This window comes from Pseudochaenichthys georgianus, chromosome 9 (assembly GCF_902827115.2).
Source record: "Pseudochaenichthys georgianus chromosome 9, fPseGeo1.2, whole genome shotgun sequence".
NCBI lineage: Eukaryota > Metazoa > Chordata > Actinopteri > Perciformes > Channichthyidae > Pseudochaenichthys > Pseudochaenichthys georgianus.
The window spans coordinates 1,028,888-1,046,182 of NC_047511.1; the positions used below are offsets into that span (position 1 = coordinate 1,028,888).

A 17,295-nucleotide genomic window follows, 5' to 3' on the forward strand; every position below is an offset into this window, starting at 1 on the left:
ACATGAGGGGTGTCTATATGTTGTGGTTTTTTTTATGGGGAATTCAAATATGAGCTTATTTTTGGGATAAGATAACTCTAACCTACATCGTTTTGTATTTCTAATTTGGCAAGTTTACCCTTTCGAACCTCTATATAAGATGGTAAAATATATAATCATTTATATTGACAAAGCCAAATCATTTTTACATATTTAATAACAGGTGAACTGCATATATATAACTGGATAATATTACAAAGATACATCTTCTGACTTCTTGAACTGACTTCAGGTGGCACAAATCCTGCTTTGACTCATTCTTGGACATCAGTCTCCTGCTGGTCTTCTGAGTTGAGCTCTGATCCTCCATCCCTCTTTTCCTGTGAGAAGTACTCACCTCTGAGGTGCTTAGCAAGCAGGTGAGAGGTGGCTCTGACACACCTTCTGACCAGCTGATCAAGTCCCCAATGCTGGAAGCATCACAATTGATGTCAGGTGTCCTTCTGGTCCTGACAGAGGAGTCCCCCAGCTGAGTGTCTGGGTCCCCCTCTCCCCTAATGGCCAGGATTCTCTGCACCCCCTCAATTATTTCCTTCTGATCCTCAGAGCACAGCAGTGTTTGGAGGATGGCTTCACTGTGGGCATACCAAGCAGATCTTCTCACAGTTGGCATCACAAGGTCCAGCACCTCCTTCCTCTGGGCCTTGAGGCAGTCCAGCTGAAACAGGATGTACTCCTTTAAGTCCGTGCTTTGACACCCAGAGCCTGAGAAGTCTGTTTGCTGTGGTGAGCCAGTGGCTGTGGTTTACTGGGCCAATCTCCAACAGAGCCAGCCTCGCAGGAAGCACTCCATCCCTGACTGCACAGACAATTGTATAGCCATAGTGTTGATCAGTTGAGAGATCTTGAATGACCTTGTCAGGCAGCTTGATCAGTGGAGGGCCAACAAAGATCCGGGCGAAGTTAGGATTGATATCCAAGTCTGTAACGGAATCAAAGAGCTTTCCAATCGGCCCAGATGATTTGTTGTCTGACAGAGTAGGGCCATCAAGGCCAACAATGAGATGGCGCAGGGGAAGTTCACCAGTGTGCAGGTTGCACACCAACCACACCAGCTTTCTCCCCAGGTGCAGCTCCAGCGTTTACCCCAGTGTTGACATTAGTTGAGTCTCTTCTAATGGCCGATAAGGTCTTATCAAAACCCCTTTGTTTCAGCCAGGCAAACAGGACCTTAGCATTCTGCTCAGCATGTGAGTCCTCTTTAGTGGCTTTCTCTGGGGTAAAGTGGAACAGATAGTTGCTGCCAGGCTCACTGCTGTGCTGTGCTCTCTTGACCTTGTTCTTATCAATCACTTGACGTGTGTTGTCTTCTGTGATGATTCCTGCACCAATCAGAGCTGCAGTCGGTCTCAGCCCGATGCCATACCGTACACTGGCAAGCGCAATATTTGGAATATCATTATAGTTGTTCTGTCCTTTTGTTGAAGCTGCAGGCTCAGGCTCAGTTTCAGGGAAGAGCTCCACTTCAGGGACAAAGTCGTCTTCAGCACCACTCTCCAGATCCTCATCACCATCTGCCAAACACCTCTTCACATCCTTCCTGGCTGCCTTGTCTGCTGCTGCAACATTTCCCTCCTTGCTCCTTCTCCTTTCCTCAGCCATGTTTTCCATCCCCTGCCTTTCCAATGTCCTTACCTGTCTCTTGTGCTCCTGCAGATCAGGGGCCCCCATTTGGTGGGGTCCTTTACTTCCAACCTTCTCTTTCTGTCCCTTGATGTATGCAAGATCTTTTAAAGGAATCCTTTTCTCTCTGCTGCAGGAACAGTTAAAGTGGGCTTGGATCACACAGCCATCACAGCCTCCCCTCTCACAACTGGTAATCCGACACTTGCAAGTCAAAATATCAAATAATGTGTCTAACTTGACACTGAACCTCTCTCTGGCATCAAGTGTGCCCTTCCCAAGGGAACACTTCTTCACTGCCTGATTCCAGACCTCCTTGAGCTTGAACATGATGGTCACCTTTTCATTTGTAACAGGTGGCTTGAAAAGAGCATTCGCTTTGCTCCACTGACCAATCAGACCAGGGAAGATATCACCCACCAGCTGGTCCACTGGGTAGTTCCTCCTATCATCTTTACTTTGATCCCTCAAGTAGCTGCCATACCTCAGGATATCCCTCACAGTTGGCAGTTCAGACACCAACAGCTCTCGCCCAGTGCCAACAAGATTACTCAAATGAGAAGTCGATGTTGCCCTTGTGTTGACTTGAGCCATTTCAAGTAGTTCATACTGAAAACACTGATACACAAGTAAGTTTCATTTCCTGTAAGTTTCACTTCAGACTGACTTCAAAATAAAAGACCCCCAACTTAGTCTCTTTTTTCCAGAAGAATAGCAAATAATCGAAAAATAGATAATATTCAACTGCAAATTGATGTAGGTTAGGATTATCAGAATTGAAAAATATCTTCAGATTTATGTTCTACATGCCAAAATACGTTATTCTTTCACACACACATACGGGTATCGGGCCGAGTGCGACACCGTACTTCCGGTATCCGCCATTTCACGCGAGGTGCAAGCAGAATATCATAGTCTATTGCCTTAATCAATATAGTCAACTCTAAAATACCACATATATGCAATGGCATGATAATATTATTGTGACAAGTGGGGTATTCGCCTGGTGTTTCCAGAAGATAGACGTAGATGCTGCCAAAATCGACGAAGGCCACTTTCGAGGGTCGTTTTTCCATACATCTGCAGGCAGTAAGGGCAATCGGACAACCCACACAGCTCTAGTTCACGCTGGTAACGACCTAGAGCACACCCCTCCAGTCCAGAGATGTAATCCGAAGACATGCAGCGATTTCTTCGGTCGTTAATTCAGAAAAAAAACCTAGTGCGCTCTGCCTGGCTACTTTAGCTAGCTGTTTATATTTGCACCTCCAGGATATTAGCACCTCCAGGAAAATGGCGTATTTATATATGGCGCGCGTTGCATTGTGGATAGCTCGTGACGTCACTGTGTGTGAAAGAATATGAACACTCCTCTCGATCGATTTACAAAAAAAAAAAAAAAAAACAGTCTCACCGTCGTCGTCCCTCGTATGCAGGAAAGCCTGTGGGGGAGGAGTGCGAGCTGCGGTGACTCTTGTCTCTACTGAGGTCTCTGAACACACCGCGGCCCGCCCTCGGGGGAGGGGGGCCGCACGCGCCGTCACAATGCCGTCTCTTTGAAACGGACATTATGGGGAAAAGTGGAATTGTGGAGAGAGATGACTCTTACTCTGGGATAAATGCAATCGTTTTTACTGAATGCATTTTCCCCACACACACATCACTCTAGAACTAGAGTTTACAAACGTAAACCACCGTTCTCCTGCGGAGGTCCCTGAACGCACACCGCGGCCACTCTCACGAGGGCCGCGCGCCCACGTATTAATGCTGTATTTCCCATTCAACGGTGAAATGCATTAATCGGAGCTATTATACCAGGCAAGGTGTGTTTTCTGACAACAGCACGCCGGCAATAGCGTCTCTTGAACCCGCACAGTGCTTTGACAGCACTCGGTTTATTCCACTCACGTGCACACGCCCACCTGCTGGCTCCCTATACTGGGGTTTACAGCAGGGGCGGGGAGTGTAGGACACTGTTTCTCCCGCTGGGGATGGGCAAGAAGCAGCCACGCTGCGACTAATCCTCATCCTGTGAGCAAGGAGATCGTTCCAAAGAGCCCTTCCGTAAACACGGGGGCTCCCAGGAGATCAACACGATCCTCTTTGGAAAGTGCCACGCGGCGTGATATCCCAGGGACATCACACGGCGGGCAGCGCGGCGGCGGCCTGTGATGAAGTAGGGTCGACCCTATATCATGTGAAGGCACCGGTCCCCGGGGGAACCGGGCCTGAGGCAAGGCCCGTGGACCAAGCTACTTATTCGGCCTTGCGGCCCTATAATCGCTCTGACCTGGTGAGGCGGGGGCATCTCTAGCAATAAGTGAGTAGCCCACACACCCGCCGCCATGATCATCAGCTAGGGAGAGTACAGCCCTGGGCGGTGGACTTCCATGGACGCCAGACCCGGAAGGAATGGCGAACGTGAATGGCACCGCCTCGGCCATATCCTGGGTGGTGGGGATCAGCGCCCTCTATTTCGGCTAGGGCACGAAGAACAGGCCCGGGTCTATAGCAGTGGCGATTCCCTGGAGGTAAGATAACTCTTTCTTCTTCTTTCAAATGTCTTATCTCTGCTTCAGATGTTGCCCGCTCGCTGAAGAGAAAGGGATGATGGGCAGGAGGCAAGGCCTCCTTATATACGGTGAGATGCGCGTGCATTCAGGTTGGCCCGCCCCGGGGCCGGGTACGTCTATAGAAGTCTCAGTAGGTGAATGCTTGCATAGAGGGTAGTACACATAGAGTCCAGTCGAGGGTGGAGCCTGTGAGTGATATAACAACTATTACAAATGTAATTAAAAAGTATGTAAACACATAAACCTACATATTTTGTACTGTCTTCCCATAATGTCATACAACTTTGCTGACAGCCCTATTACATACTCAAAAGCTATTTATTTAGTACTTAATACGGCTATGCAATCAATGCATTTTCTATCAAAATCACAATATGGACTAGTGCAATACTCATATTGCAGGAAGCACAACATTTGGCTACATTTGTGTTTAAATAAAAAAAAATGTAATGAAGAAATGTGGAGCTGCAGAGTTATACCAGCCTACAATTTGTATTCTACAATTAACAAAACATATTTGCTTTGTCCAGATCCTCCTGGAACTCATGCCATAATTATTTAACATATTTTCCAATGATAATTTTGATTTAAAAAATGATCAATCCCTTCAATATTGTGAAGCATATCCCGATGGTAATATCAGTCAAAAAGTCACAATAAGTTATTTTATCCAAATTGTGCAGCCATAGTACTTGGTGACATTCACCAGAATTGTCAGATCCACTACAAATGTATAGTTGTAAAGATTGTTTTCATAAAGGAGATCAGATTGTGTTTGTACAGTAGTCCTCACATCTTGCCTCTGCCCCTCAGGCGGAGCTGAACAGTCGGCAGATGGTGTTCACAGAAATCGCAAAAGCTCTAGAAGAAAGCAGAAGACAGAAGGAGGAGCTGCAAACACAGGTCTGTAGGCAACACACGTCACGGAACATTCACAAAGCCTGACAAGCAACATCCGACATGTGGCAGTCGCCCTGTTTAGTTGACTGAATCTTATTTGATCACTAGAAAATGCATTTCCTGCAGAAAATGCGTGCGAATGCTGTAAACTGTGAACATTTATGGCTGAATTTAGCTGAGAATGCAGAAAAAGCTGTTAGCTGAATGGTAGCTGCTTTTAGCTACAAAAATGCAGAAAAAGCTTAATATTTAAAAGAAAAGGTTTAAAAAAAAAGGTATAAACAACAACATGTATAGCCTTGATGTCCTGAAATAGCTGAATAATGTAATAGTTGAATGGTTTCTGCAGCTGAAAATAGGCTGAAGGAGTTAAATATCAGATGTAAGTAGTAGTGAATGAATTTGTATTAAGATGAGAAAAGAAAGTAAAAAGGCTTGGGAAAGCAGCAGAATATTTGAACTGCAAACTTTTGAACTAACTTGATGGTGAATTATCTGTCGCCATGGCAACGGCATTTGATGACACCCCATAATACGCTTAGATGTGTTGATGGCTGCATCGTTACCAAACCTGTGAAGTTTTGGGCCATTTCGAGCATTTTCACTGAAGTTATGAGAAAACCGTGTTTCATGGTGAGCATTGTGTTGCCATGGCAACAGCATTTGAAGAAATCTCAAAACTGTCCCGTAGGTGTCTTCACGGCTGGACTGTTATGGGGGTTATTCCCTATCTTTATTCAAGAGAGCATACTTTATTGATTTCTTTCCCTTAAACCCTGTCCTCGCACTCAAATAGTGCTGCTTGCACTTAGATTTGCTCTGCTTCTGCTCAAACTGTACGCTTGCACTCAGATATATTGCTGCTTACAGAAACCAAAGAGTAACCGCCCTTACGGGACGCTGTAATAAATAAAGCGACGCGCCCGCAAGGACACCTGGCCTCCTATTGGTTGAGGGATTTTGACAGGATTGTTGCACAAAAGTTTCGAGCGCGCACAGAATAAATCTGAGAGCAGAACAAATGTGTAAACAGCAATATATCTGAGTGCAAGCGTACAGTTTGAGCAGAAGCAGAGCAAATCTAAGTGCAAGCAGCGAGGACAGGGGTTTGAGGGAAATAAATACATAAAGTATGCTCTCAAATTTAAATACCACACTCTTGAATAAAGATAGGGAATAACCCCCATAGACTGTTGGCACACATGTGAAGTTTGAGCCCTTTTTGAACATTTTCATAGGAGTTATACATTACATTAGGAGGTTACATTACTCTCTCTCTTCTCTTGATCGCCCTCTCTCTCTTCTCCTGATCGCCCTCTCTCTCTTCTCTTGATTGCCCTCTCTCTCTTCTCTTGATCGTCCTCTCTCTCTCTTCTCTCTCTTCTCTCTCTCTTCTCTCTCTTCTCTTGATCGCCCTCTCTCTCTTCTCTTGATCATTCGTGTGTGTGTGTGTGTGTGTGTGTGTGTGTGTGTGTGTGTGTGTGTGTGTGTGTGTGTGTGTGTGTGTGTGTGTGTGTGTGTGTGTGTGTGTGTGTGTGTGTGTGTGTGTGTGTGTGTGTGTGTGTGTGTGTGTGTGTGTGTGTGTGTGTGTGTGTGTGTGTGTGTGTGTGTGTGTGTGTGTGTGTGTGTGTGTGTGTGTGTGTGTGTGTGTGTGTGTGTGTGTGTGTGTGTGTGTGTGTGTGTGTGTGAATTGTTACAGCTCAAATGCATTGCAATAACTTCCTTTAAAAAGTATAACATATTTTGAAAAAGTTGAAAGTTTCCCATCATGTGCTGAAAAGGCTGAATAGTTTGATATCTGAATGGTTCCTGCAGCTGAAATGAGGCTGAAGGAGTTACATAAAGATAGTAAGTGTAAGTAGTAGTGATTGAATGTTTTCAAACACCTGTGTGTGTAAACCGTGTAAACCCAGAGATCAGAGGTTTCCATGGTGTCTGCTCTGATGATGTCACTCACGTGTGTGGCTCCAATCTGCGCAGCAACACCATGACAACCAACTGCAGCACTGAGTCACATTAAGAATGCATTGAGGATTATATCTGACTATTTTGCCACCTGTTCAAAAACTATCGCGCCTATCAAAAAATGACCAGAAAGTGAGCATCAGGGAACCCCAATGAACTGATATATGTTGTTTGTTTGGGTTTTGTGTGTAAAATGTGAAGATGGGAGCAGTTTGTCTAAAGTGGACTTCTCTCTGTTCTGAAGAAAGTTCCGGTCAAATTTAACATGGGAGTCTATTGGAAGCTAGGTGGACTTTTTGTCACTCAGATCACTATTGGGCCAGAACGGTGTGTCCGTTTGATATGATGAAGGCAATTGAGCAGGCCAGACTAATTATGTTCCTGAAATCTTTTGAAATTATTTGTATTGAGTGTATATTTTGGCTCTGAGAGCAGTTTTAAAATATTTTTTCCGAAGATTTTTAAGACTCTCTACACTCTAAGGGATGATGTCACGCACTCTAGCCCTGAAGAGTCCCTCCCATAGACAACCATTATAAAATCGAAAAATTCCTGAAATTGTACCAAAACTTAAACGAATACCAAGTTTTATAGCTGAAGGTCTTGTGATCATTTTAAAGTTGGAATGAAGTCTCAAGCTGAAAGTATGTGGAAGGTGAAGCATTTGGCGCAAGGTGTAGGAAAAGAGGATTTGAAGAGTCGTCCCATTGACTTCCATGTTAAAAAAAAGAGTTTAAAAAGCTGAATATTTCAAAAAGTATGAAATATTTTTAAAAAGTTGAAAGTTTCCCATCGATTGCTGAAAAGGCTGAATAGTTTAATATTTGAATGGTTTCTGTAGCTCTAAGTAGGCTGAAGTTATGAAGAGACAAAGTATTGGCTGAAATAAGGGGAATAGAGAAATTGAAGTACTATAGTGGAATGCTGTAAACAGCATTCGCACTAATAAGGGGAAGAATAAAGATTCCAAGAACTATAGTGGAATGCTGTGAACTCCAATTCGAAAGCCGCCTCGGCCGCCATAGCGTCAGGCCGTTGTGTTCTTGGTCAAGACACTTTACCCGCATTTGCTCCTGTGGGTAATGTCCACAGTAATGTCCACAGTAATGGCTCTTACATGTCTAATATGTGTAATGTGTACTTGTAAAGCACCTGTAAAAGCGCTCTAATAAAAAAAATGAAATGCATTATTATTATTAGTGTAAGACAATGTAAAAGAAATACACAGCGGCTTGTCATCCTGTGTGTGAGTGTAACAGCTGTGCAGTGTAATACAAAGTGTTTCCTTTGCTTGGTGTCAGGTTGGAGAGCTGACTGCATCCCTGCAAAGCTCACTGCAGAAGGTGTCCACTGTCAATAAGAAGCTATCACTGAAAGAAGAAGACATCGAAACGCTTCAGAGTGGTACATACGCACACACACACACACACACACACACACACACACACACACACACACACACACACACACACTAGCTCTCACTCTTCACATCCTTTAAAAAAATGTCCACCTGAAGGTCCTGTGCTTCCATAGTCAGGTTAAAGGGTTAATTGGGATTGTTTTGCAGTTCTGTTGTATGAGGTACTTGTACAGTATTTTCACGGCCTTCTCCTGCTGTGGGACAGCTACACAATCTATATGTTTCAACGGGGAACTGAAAAGGTTGTCTTGTTGTCTTGAGTCCATTGAAAAGAAGAAAATCTATATATTTTCTAACATCACAGACAACAGGGGACGCTTGTCCAAGGCTGCCTCCATCACTGTTGTCTGTGTGGCTTCAGTCACAGAAAGTAGTCATCTGATTTCACAGTAATATGCCTTTTACTCGACATGAAATAAAACGCATGGATTTCCTGAGAGAGAATTAACGTGACATGATGGTCTCAACGCCGTTTCTTTTCCAACCTTCCAAGACTGAAAAACACTATTGGAGCTGTGAATACTTAGAAGCATCTTTGATCTAAGAGCAGTGTTACAGGCTTGAGTAGCCAAATCATCTTAGAAGTGGACTTCACAAGACAATTAAAAGATTGTTAAAACAGTAAGTTTTCTTTAGGCTGCTAGTCACTCTGCAGGTGTTGTCAGTATACAAGTGTTATATGTAAAGTCTTGGATTTTAAATGGTTCTTTTAATAAAACATACATTTTTCATAAGTGATGGTGTGTGTGTGTGTGTGTGTGTGTGTGTGTGTGTGTGTGTGTGTGTGTGTGTGTGTGTGTGTGTGTGTGTGTGTGTGTGTGTGTGTGTGTGTGTGTGTGTGTGTGTGTGTGTGTGTGTGTGTGTGTGTGTGTGTGTGTGTGTGTGTGTGTGTGTGTGTGTGTGTGTGTGTGTGTGTGTGTGTGTGTGTGTGTGTGTGTGTGTGTGTGTGTGTGTGTGTGTGTGTGTGTGTGTGTGTGTGTTGCAGAAGTGCAGTGCCGGCAGGCCTCCCTGGAGCAGCTGCAGGCGCAGGTGGAGCAGCAGCGAGTCCAGTTGGCGCAGGTGGAGCTGGACAAAGACTCCCAGCTCAGCAGCCTGAGGGGGGGGCTGCTCAGCCAGACTCAGCAGCTCCATGCCTGCCAAGCTCGGGTCAGCACCTACACACAGGGTCACACACAGGGTCTCACACACAGGGTCTCACACACAGGGTCTCACACACAGGGTCTCACACACAGGGTCTCACACACAGGGTCTCACACACAGGGTCACACACAGGGTCACACACAGGGTCTCACACACAGGGTCACACACAGGGTCTCACACACAGGGTCACACACAGGGTCTCACACACAGGGTCTCACACAGGGTCTCACACACAGGGTCTCACACACAGGGTCACACACAGGGTCTCACACACAGGGTCTCACACACAGGGTCACACACATGGTCTCACACACAGGGTCACACACAGGGTCTCACACACAGGGTCTCACACACAGGGTCTCACACACAGGGTCTCACACACAGGGTCTCACACACAGGGTCTCACACACAGTCTCTCACACACAGGGTCTCACACACAGGGTCACACACAGGGTCTCACACACAGGGTCTCACACACAGGGTCTCACACACAGGGTCTCACACACAGGGTCTCACACACAGGGTCACACACAGGGTCTCACACACAGGGTCTCACACACATGGTCTCACACACAGGGTCTCACACACAGGGTCTCACACACAGGGTCTCTCACACAGGGTCTCACACACAGGGTCTCACACACAGGGTCTCACACACAGGGTCTCACACACAGGGTCTCACACACAGGGTCTCACACACAGGGTCTCACACAGGGTCTCACACAGGGTCTCACACACAGGGTCTCACACACAGGGTCACACACAGGGTCTCACACACAGGGTCTCACACACAGGGTCACACACATGGTCTCACACACAGGGTCACACACAGGGTCTCACACACAGGGTCTCACACACAGGGTCTCACACACAGGGTCTCACACAGGGTCTCACACACAGGGTCTCACACACAGGGTCACACACAGGGTCTCACACACAGGGTCTCACACACAGGGTCACACACAGGGTCTCACACACAGGGTCACACACAGGGTCTCACACACAGGGTCACACACAGGGTCTCACACACAGGGTCACACACATGGTCTCACACACAGGGTCACACACAGGGTCTCACACACAGGGTCACACACATGGTCTCACACACAGGGTCACACACAGGGTCTCACACACAGGGTCACACACATGGTCTCACACACAGGGTCACACACAGGGTCTCACACACAGGGTCTCACACACAGGGTCACACACAGGGTCTCACACACAGGGTCACACACAGGGTCTCACACACAGGGTCTCACACACAGGGTCTCACATACAGGGTCTCACACACAGGGTCTCACACAGGGTCTCACACACAGGGTCACACACAGGGTCTCACACACAGGGTCACACACAGGGTCTCACACACAGGGTCACACACAGGGTCTCACACACAGGGTCACACACAGGGTCACACACATGCATTCATACTCTTGTATGGCACATCCTGTCATTTCTAACGCGAAAAATACATTCATGAAGACTAGTATAAATATTAGAAGCTCAAGTTTTAACGGATAGTTTGGGTGCTGTGAAGTGTGCTTGTATGAGCTGCTCATCCATGTCAGTGTATGACCTCAGAAGATGGCGGTCGGCACACAAAACATCCAAACTATCCATTAAGCGATAAGTTTGACATTAAAAATAATGTTAATTCCCCATTTTAGTTTTTCATACCTGTAAATACATGTATTACACTCTCTCTGAACGGCCACCATCAGGGTACCCGTACCTTCTGAAAGTATGCATGCATTCGGTAGACGTTCAAAAGTATTAGCATCACATTATATTTGAAACACTAAAACTGAAAATACTCATTATGCCAAATGTATTGTATTGTGGAATTATAATAATGAATGTGTTGTTCATTTACATTTTAAGGTGTAGCTTATTTAAATGACTTTGTATACTTTTGGGCATCTTAATGCGTAATAATATATCATAATAATAAGCATGAGACTTCGATTTGCATTGCCATAACTACACTGTAGCTCCCGTGCTACCGCTACTAGAAACTATGTAGTCAAAATATAGTAGCGTGAGAAGTACAATAGTTAATTTCTAAAGAAAGTGGAGTAAAAGTATTTGAAATGTTACTACTCAATGAAGTACTTCAATATTGCAGTGAGTACAGTCCTTCAATAGATGTACTTACTTTGAAGCACTGGGTCAGTGCCTGGATGGAAGTTGAAGGAGTGGTCCGTGTGGTGCTTCTGTGGCTCAGGTCTCCTTCTTGGAGGTGGAGGTGGAGACGCTGACGGAGCAGCTCCACAGCCCCGAGGCGTGTGAGCACGATCAGAACGGCAGTGTGACCGTGGATGACCTCGATCACATCCACAAGGTCAACAGAGAGCTGGAGCAGCAGCTCACTGACAAGAGCAGGGTTGGTTATCTTTTTACTCCACTCTGTTCCTCCAGCCTTTGAACAATTACTCATAATGGACGCAGACCTGCAGACACACGTAACACAGTCATTGTGTTGCAGAGCATCAAGCAGCTGCAGCAGAGACTGGCAGAACTGAAGAGGACGCTGCAGAAGGAACTGGTGAGACGCACTGACGATCTTCCTGTTCACAAGATGTCTGCAGACTGAACACGCCTTGAGAAGAGACAACAGACGCCCGAGAGGCAGTTGAGAACAATATTCTAGTGATGCATGTACAACAGGTTAAAAAACGGTTTTTCCAAGATAGTCTTTCTTATTTCTTTAAAAAACGTCATCTATGAAAACCGGTTGATTACAAATGTTGACCGTTTTTCTTCTGGATAGTGTTTCTACTAATCCCATCGCCATGTGTTTGTTTCTAGGAGAGTTGTAGTGTCTCCAGCACTCCAAACACAATGAACATCTGTTGAGTTTTGTTTTGGCTTCTTCTCCACTGGTACCTTAGTCATGAATACAGGAGAGAAAATCATTTAGAAAAGACTGAAAGAAAAATCACCTGAAGGTATTCATAGTCCCCTCTTGCGTCTGTGGCCAGTCCCCCCTGTTCTTTATATATTGGCGATCTGGACAGCTCTTAATGTTTCCGAGTGGCCCAGCCAGAGCCCCGTCTAAGGCCCGGTCCATCTAAAGTCCTCTTCCTACTTGTTCCTGATGGAGTGTTGAAGTAGGTTGATTTCAGTGTAAGGGTTGAATACTCCGAACGACCAGTGTTTACTTGTTGTGCTCTGTAGAAGCTTAAGCCTGAACCAGAAGCCGAAGGGAAGGAGAAGTTTCCAGAAAGCCGGGCAGAAAAACCAGAGAGGGTTTATCCAGAGCCGCCACCAGCATCCACACTCAGCCCCCCCACCTCCAACACCACGGTGACCAACACCTCCGACCTCAACGACTCACGAGAAATCAACTTTGAGTATCTCAAACACGTCGTACTCAAATTTATGTCATGTAGAGAGGCTGAGGTAGGCTAACATCATCTCTGTCAGCTGGTTGTTGACTGACTGACCCTGGTTCTGTTACCAAGTCTGAATCTGTGTGTTTTGCTCCGTCAGGCATTCCAGTTGATACGCGCTGTGTCTGTGCTGCTGAACTTCTCTCGTGAGGAAGAGGACATGTTGAAACAGACTCTGGAGTACAAGGTTGGTCTTCAGTCGGCAGCTTCTAACACCTGTGCAATGATTCGGTCAATGAAACTTAGAGCGCTTCAATGCAATGAACCCACATATACAGTACATTTATCAAAGGAGTTGCATCCTAACTTAACCTGATGTGTTAAATGTTTTAGATGTCCTGGTTTGGATCAAAGCCTTCTCTGAAGGGTGCCATCCGGCCTCCAACGAACTGGAGCTGAGTAGCAGCAGCAAGAACTGAAGCTGTGGAGAGAAAGAAACCTCTTTCTGCTCGGGCTCCCGTCACTGAGCAGCTCGAGCTTTACACTCTGAGCAGCCTCTCTGAGGGAAGGACTGTCCATCTGCTCCGCTGGGACAGAGAAGGGCTGCACAGGATGTTCTTAATCAATTGTTGATTTTTAAATGACATTATTTCCTTCTCATTGGTCGGGGCCGATGGACCTGTGGCCATATGTTCCATAGAGTAAACTGACACACATCACTCGCACTGTGGTTTTTAAGTGTCTACATGAAGTGTGATTTCTCTTCTGTGACAAACATCACCGTGAGTTAGCACGTCGGGACGTGAGAGAGTTCTAGAAGACGTGACAGACTGACTCGACTGTTATCTTAGATCACAATGATTCACACGACACAGTCACATCTGTTTGTCCAACAGAAGAACATTGTGACTTCTTTACTGGACGAGTGGTGCAGCACCCATTGCTAACGGTCACATGGTTATTCTTTCAGTATAAAGCACAGAGGGCTTCTCAATGAGTGTGTCGTTAAACCCAGGCTGCTTTCAGTACCAGTGAGTTTATTTAGTAATACCTGCCAAGTTGCCAAATAGTTCCCATTTCTGTCAAAGGATCTAAATGTATCTACATTTAGAGATTGAGGCCCCTCTGCCGATTTTCTTTCATCAAATTGTCATCACACATTTTCCTTGCTTGAAAAGTGTACATCATTTTATATATTCATTATAGAATTGAAAGGAATGTGTGCATCTATGGTCTGATGGAAAAGGTATACAATTCTCTTAAAAGACTACTTTACAACTTTAAAAAAACAAGGGAATCTGTTTAATGGCACACCACATTTTTCCAAATGTTCTAACACTGACATGTTTACCAATTTGTGATGGAGGATTAATTACGATTAACAGTTTTTTTTAATCACTTCAAAAGTAAGTTGGGCATTTAATGAAACGTCCTTGCTCTAATTTCTCTGTAAAAGCACACTTGCTTCTTAATTCTTTACACTGTCATTGGAATCACTTTTACAAGATGGTAGACTGGTTCTGGTTCTTCAGTCTTATACCAGGATAACAGCATAGTACATACAGCGCCTACTAATCTGTTAACAAAACTGTCATCATGCCCTAGCCACACGGAGACGCTACAGTTCTCTATCATCAATACCTCCTTCACACGAACGCAACTCCGGTTCAAGCTCCGTGCTAGAGCTGTTCAGGTTCAGAACCGGTTCTTCGGTTTAGCTCCGGCTCTTTTCACACCGCCCGGAGTCCGACTGGTGCTGCGTCATGACGTAACCGTTTGCGTCATGACGTAACCGTTTGCGTCATGACGTAACCGTTTGCGTGCCTGCTTCATAAAGCCAAAGCGCGCGCAAACCCCTCACAGCTGACATCGACAACAACAACAACAATGGCCGATTGTGCTCCAGCTTCCTCTGTACCTCTTCAGAAGACCAGATTCCCAGTAGGTAGCAGGTCTCTTCAGTGGACCACTGCTGCTTGTTACGTTTCTCCATCGTTGTGTACAAACTGGTACAACGCGGGCTTGTTGTTGTTGTTCAAGAGTTGATCCCGCCCCTGCCCCCGCCTCGACGTAAGCGTGACGTATGCGGTGCTTTTGCTCTGGCCGGACAATTTTTTGGTGCTCGAAATGAACCGGATTCCGGAGCTAAGAGGCTGCTCCGCTGCGGTGTGAACAGGAAAAGCTGGTGCTTTTCAAGCTCCAGCTCCAAACCGGCCCTGAAACACCGTTGGTGTGAATGAGGTAATAGACGGTTCGACCACACGAGGCTGACAGGGAAACGCAGATAACGATAACGGGTCCCAAGGTTGGTAGATCTGAGGAGGACGCAACGCTCTGGGGGGAAAACGGCTCCGTGATTACGCCCTATACGATCATTTCCTGAAAACGAAAATACTGACGGGCTGTCAGGAGAGGGGGAGGAAAAGAGAGACTCCGTGTATTATTCGAATCATAAATCTAATCGATAGATAGGTTTATGATTCAAAAATGATAAAAGTAGGGTAGACATGCGGAGATTATCCGACTGAACAAAACGTGACCCGTCTCTTGAATGTGTCTCAACAACAGACCTTATTTCGAGCTATTTTCCAAAACCCTATGGAGAAATTGCATTGCTATTTTGTCGAAGAAACCCATGTGCAGCTTACTTCCTGGTTTTAGGACGCATCACTGTGGCACTCTATATAGAGTCGTTAGTCATTTGTTTTAAAGCTCAATAAATAACAAAGAAGACCATTGACCGGCACTTTTATAATTTTTTTCGGAATATTTCAACTTTATCACATGTTGACCGGCGAAAAAATATTATAACGGAAACTCTGTCGCTCGGTTCCCTCGTCTTGGAAGAGGCGGAGAGGTGGGTGTTTTTCATCAGCTGGTGAACTACTGGGGAGATTTACAGCAGGAACACCCGCTTGCTTCGGGGAGGGAGAAAAAGAGCCAGAGTCCCGCCTCTCCCCACCTCTGCTGCTAAATCCACCACGGAGAATAAACAGAAGGGCAACCATGGCACATGCATGCTCGGGAAGTCTTCTTCGCTGCTTTTAGTGTATTTTGTGGCAGAAGTACAGCGCCACTTACAGGCCCGGCATATGTACTACAGCGGGTCGAGCGGTCTCGTGTGGACGGATACGTTTCTGGTGCCGATTGCATGTGGACGGAAGAGTTTTTTGATATCGAATTCGGTTAGTTTTCGTTACCGTCTCCGTGTGGCTAGGGCTGGAGGGCTATCAAGAACTACCTGGCAGGCAAACTGTTATTGATACGAGTTAACATCCCAGCAGCCCTCAAAATCCTCCCGCCTAATCTGGATTGGTAGACCTCAAATGCTATTGCTTACCAGAGTTAAGGTCTACCAATCCAGCAGTTGTGCTTGTTGCAGGATTGTATAAATATTGTTCGTAAATGTTGCATTGGAGACTCAGGTCAGGGTAACATTTGAATAATTCCAATTAATAATCAAAAGGGATTTTCAAAGTGTGAGACTGTCTGCTCTACTCAGACACAGCTTAGGAAAAGGTGCCCACCCACTCAATCACAGTTTTGGACTTTGGGACAGTCGGACAAACTGTACAATTCTCTACTGCATCTCTGAATGGTCTCTGTAATCACCTCACACACATGCTGTTCTATGAATCTTTCTTTGATGTTACATTTAGATCCATTAACTGAGTCAGCTGCAAATGTTTGGAACCCACCTCCCGCTTAAAAAAAACTCATTTAGTCTACAGTTGTCCATTTAGATAATATAACAATGTGATAAAATAAGTGAATGCTATGTTAATGATGACCGGAGGACATGCTCTACCTTTACCTGCCTTTGCTAATGTAAATGAAATACATTCCACATGTCTATTTATATATAGAAATATGTACATACTGTATGCATTGAAATCTTTATAAATCTGTGGATGTAAATGTTTGGATGTGACCAGTTTGCAGTGCTTATCATTCTTATCTAAGATCTCAACACATACTGGTTTCTGCCTCAGTGTCACTCTGTCCAACATAATGCTTCCTCAGGCTGATGTCACTTCCAACATGATGAGCTTTATTTTCACATCTGTGGAGAGCCCAGGGAATCTGCATGTTTGCTGCTGACCTTGAATCTCTAAATTAGCCCTACCTTCATGTGTTAAGGTAACAGCATTTGTTTTTATTATTTAGCATGCAATATGAAGCAGAATTACATTGAAGTGCTGTCTGCATAGGATGATCAGTAACAGTACTTTAGGCCGAGTGTTGTATGAAGTTGTATCTGCTGAATATTTCGGTTTATTTGCACACAGAAGTGCATCTT

General features: G+C 45.3%; 1 protein-coding gene across 3 annotated transcripts in view; it reads left to right on the forward strand.

Annotated features, from left to right (window-relative positions):
• Positions 1-16,917, forward strand: part of golga1 (golgin A1) — a 67,527-nt gene extending 50,610 nt beyond the window's left edge. For all 3 annotated transcript variants that reach the window (XM_034091101.2, XM_034091102.2, XM_034091103.2), the window contains 8 exons: positions 5,049-5,138; positions 8,402-8,504; positions 9,506-9,666; positions 11,888-12,046; positions 12,149-12,208; positions 12,841-13,065; positions 13,156-13,242; positions 13,389-16,917. In XM_034091101.2, coding sequence (XP_033946992.1) covers positions 5,049-5,138; positions 8,402-8,504; positions 9,506-9,666; positions 11,888-12,046; positions 12,149-12,208; positions 12,841-13,065; positions 13,156-13,242; positions 13,389-13,454 — 951 coding nt within the window. In that variant the 3' untranslated portion in view covers positions 13,455-16,917. The remainder of the gene's footprint in view (positions 1-5,048; positions 5,139-8,401; positions 8,505-9,505; positions 9,667-11,887; positions 12,047-12,148; positions 12,209-12,840; positions 13,066-13,155; positions 13,243-13,388) is intronic.
• The last annotated feature ends 378 nt before the right edge of the window (positions 16,918-17,295 follow it).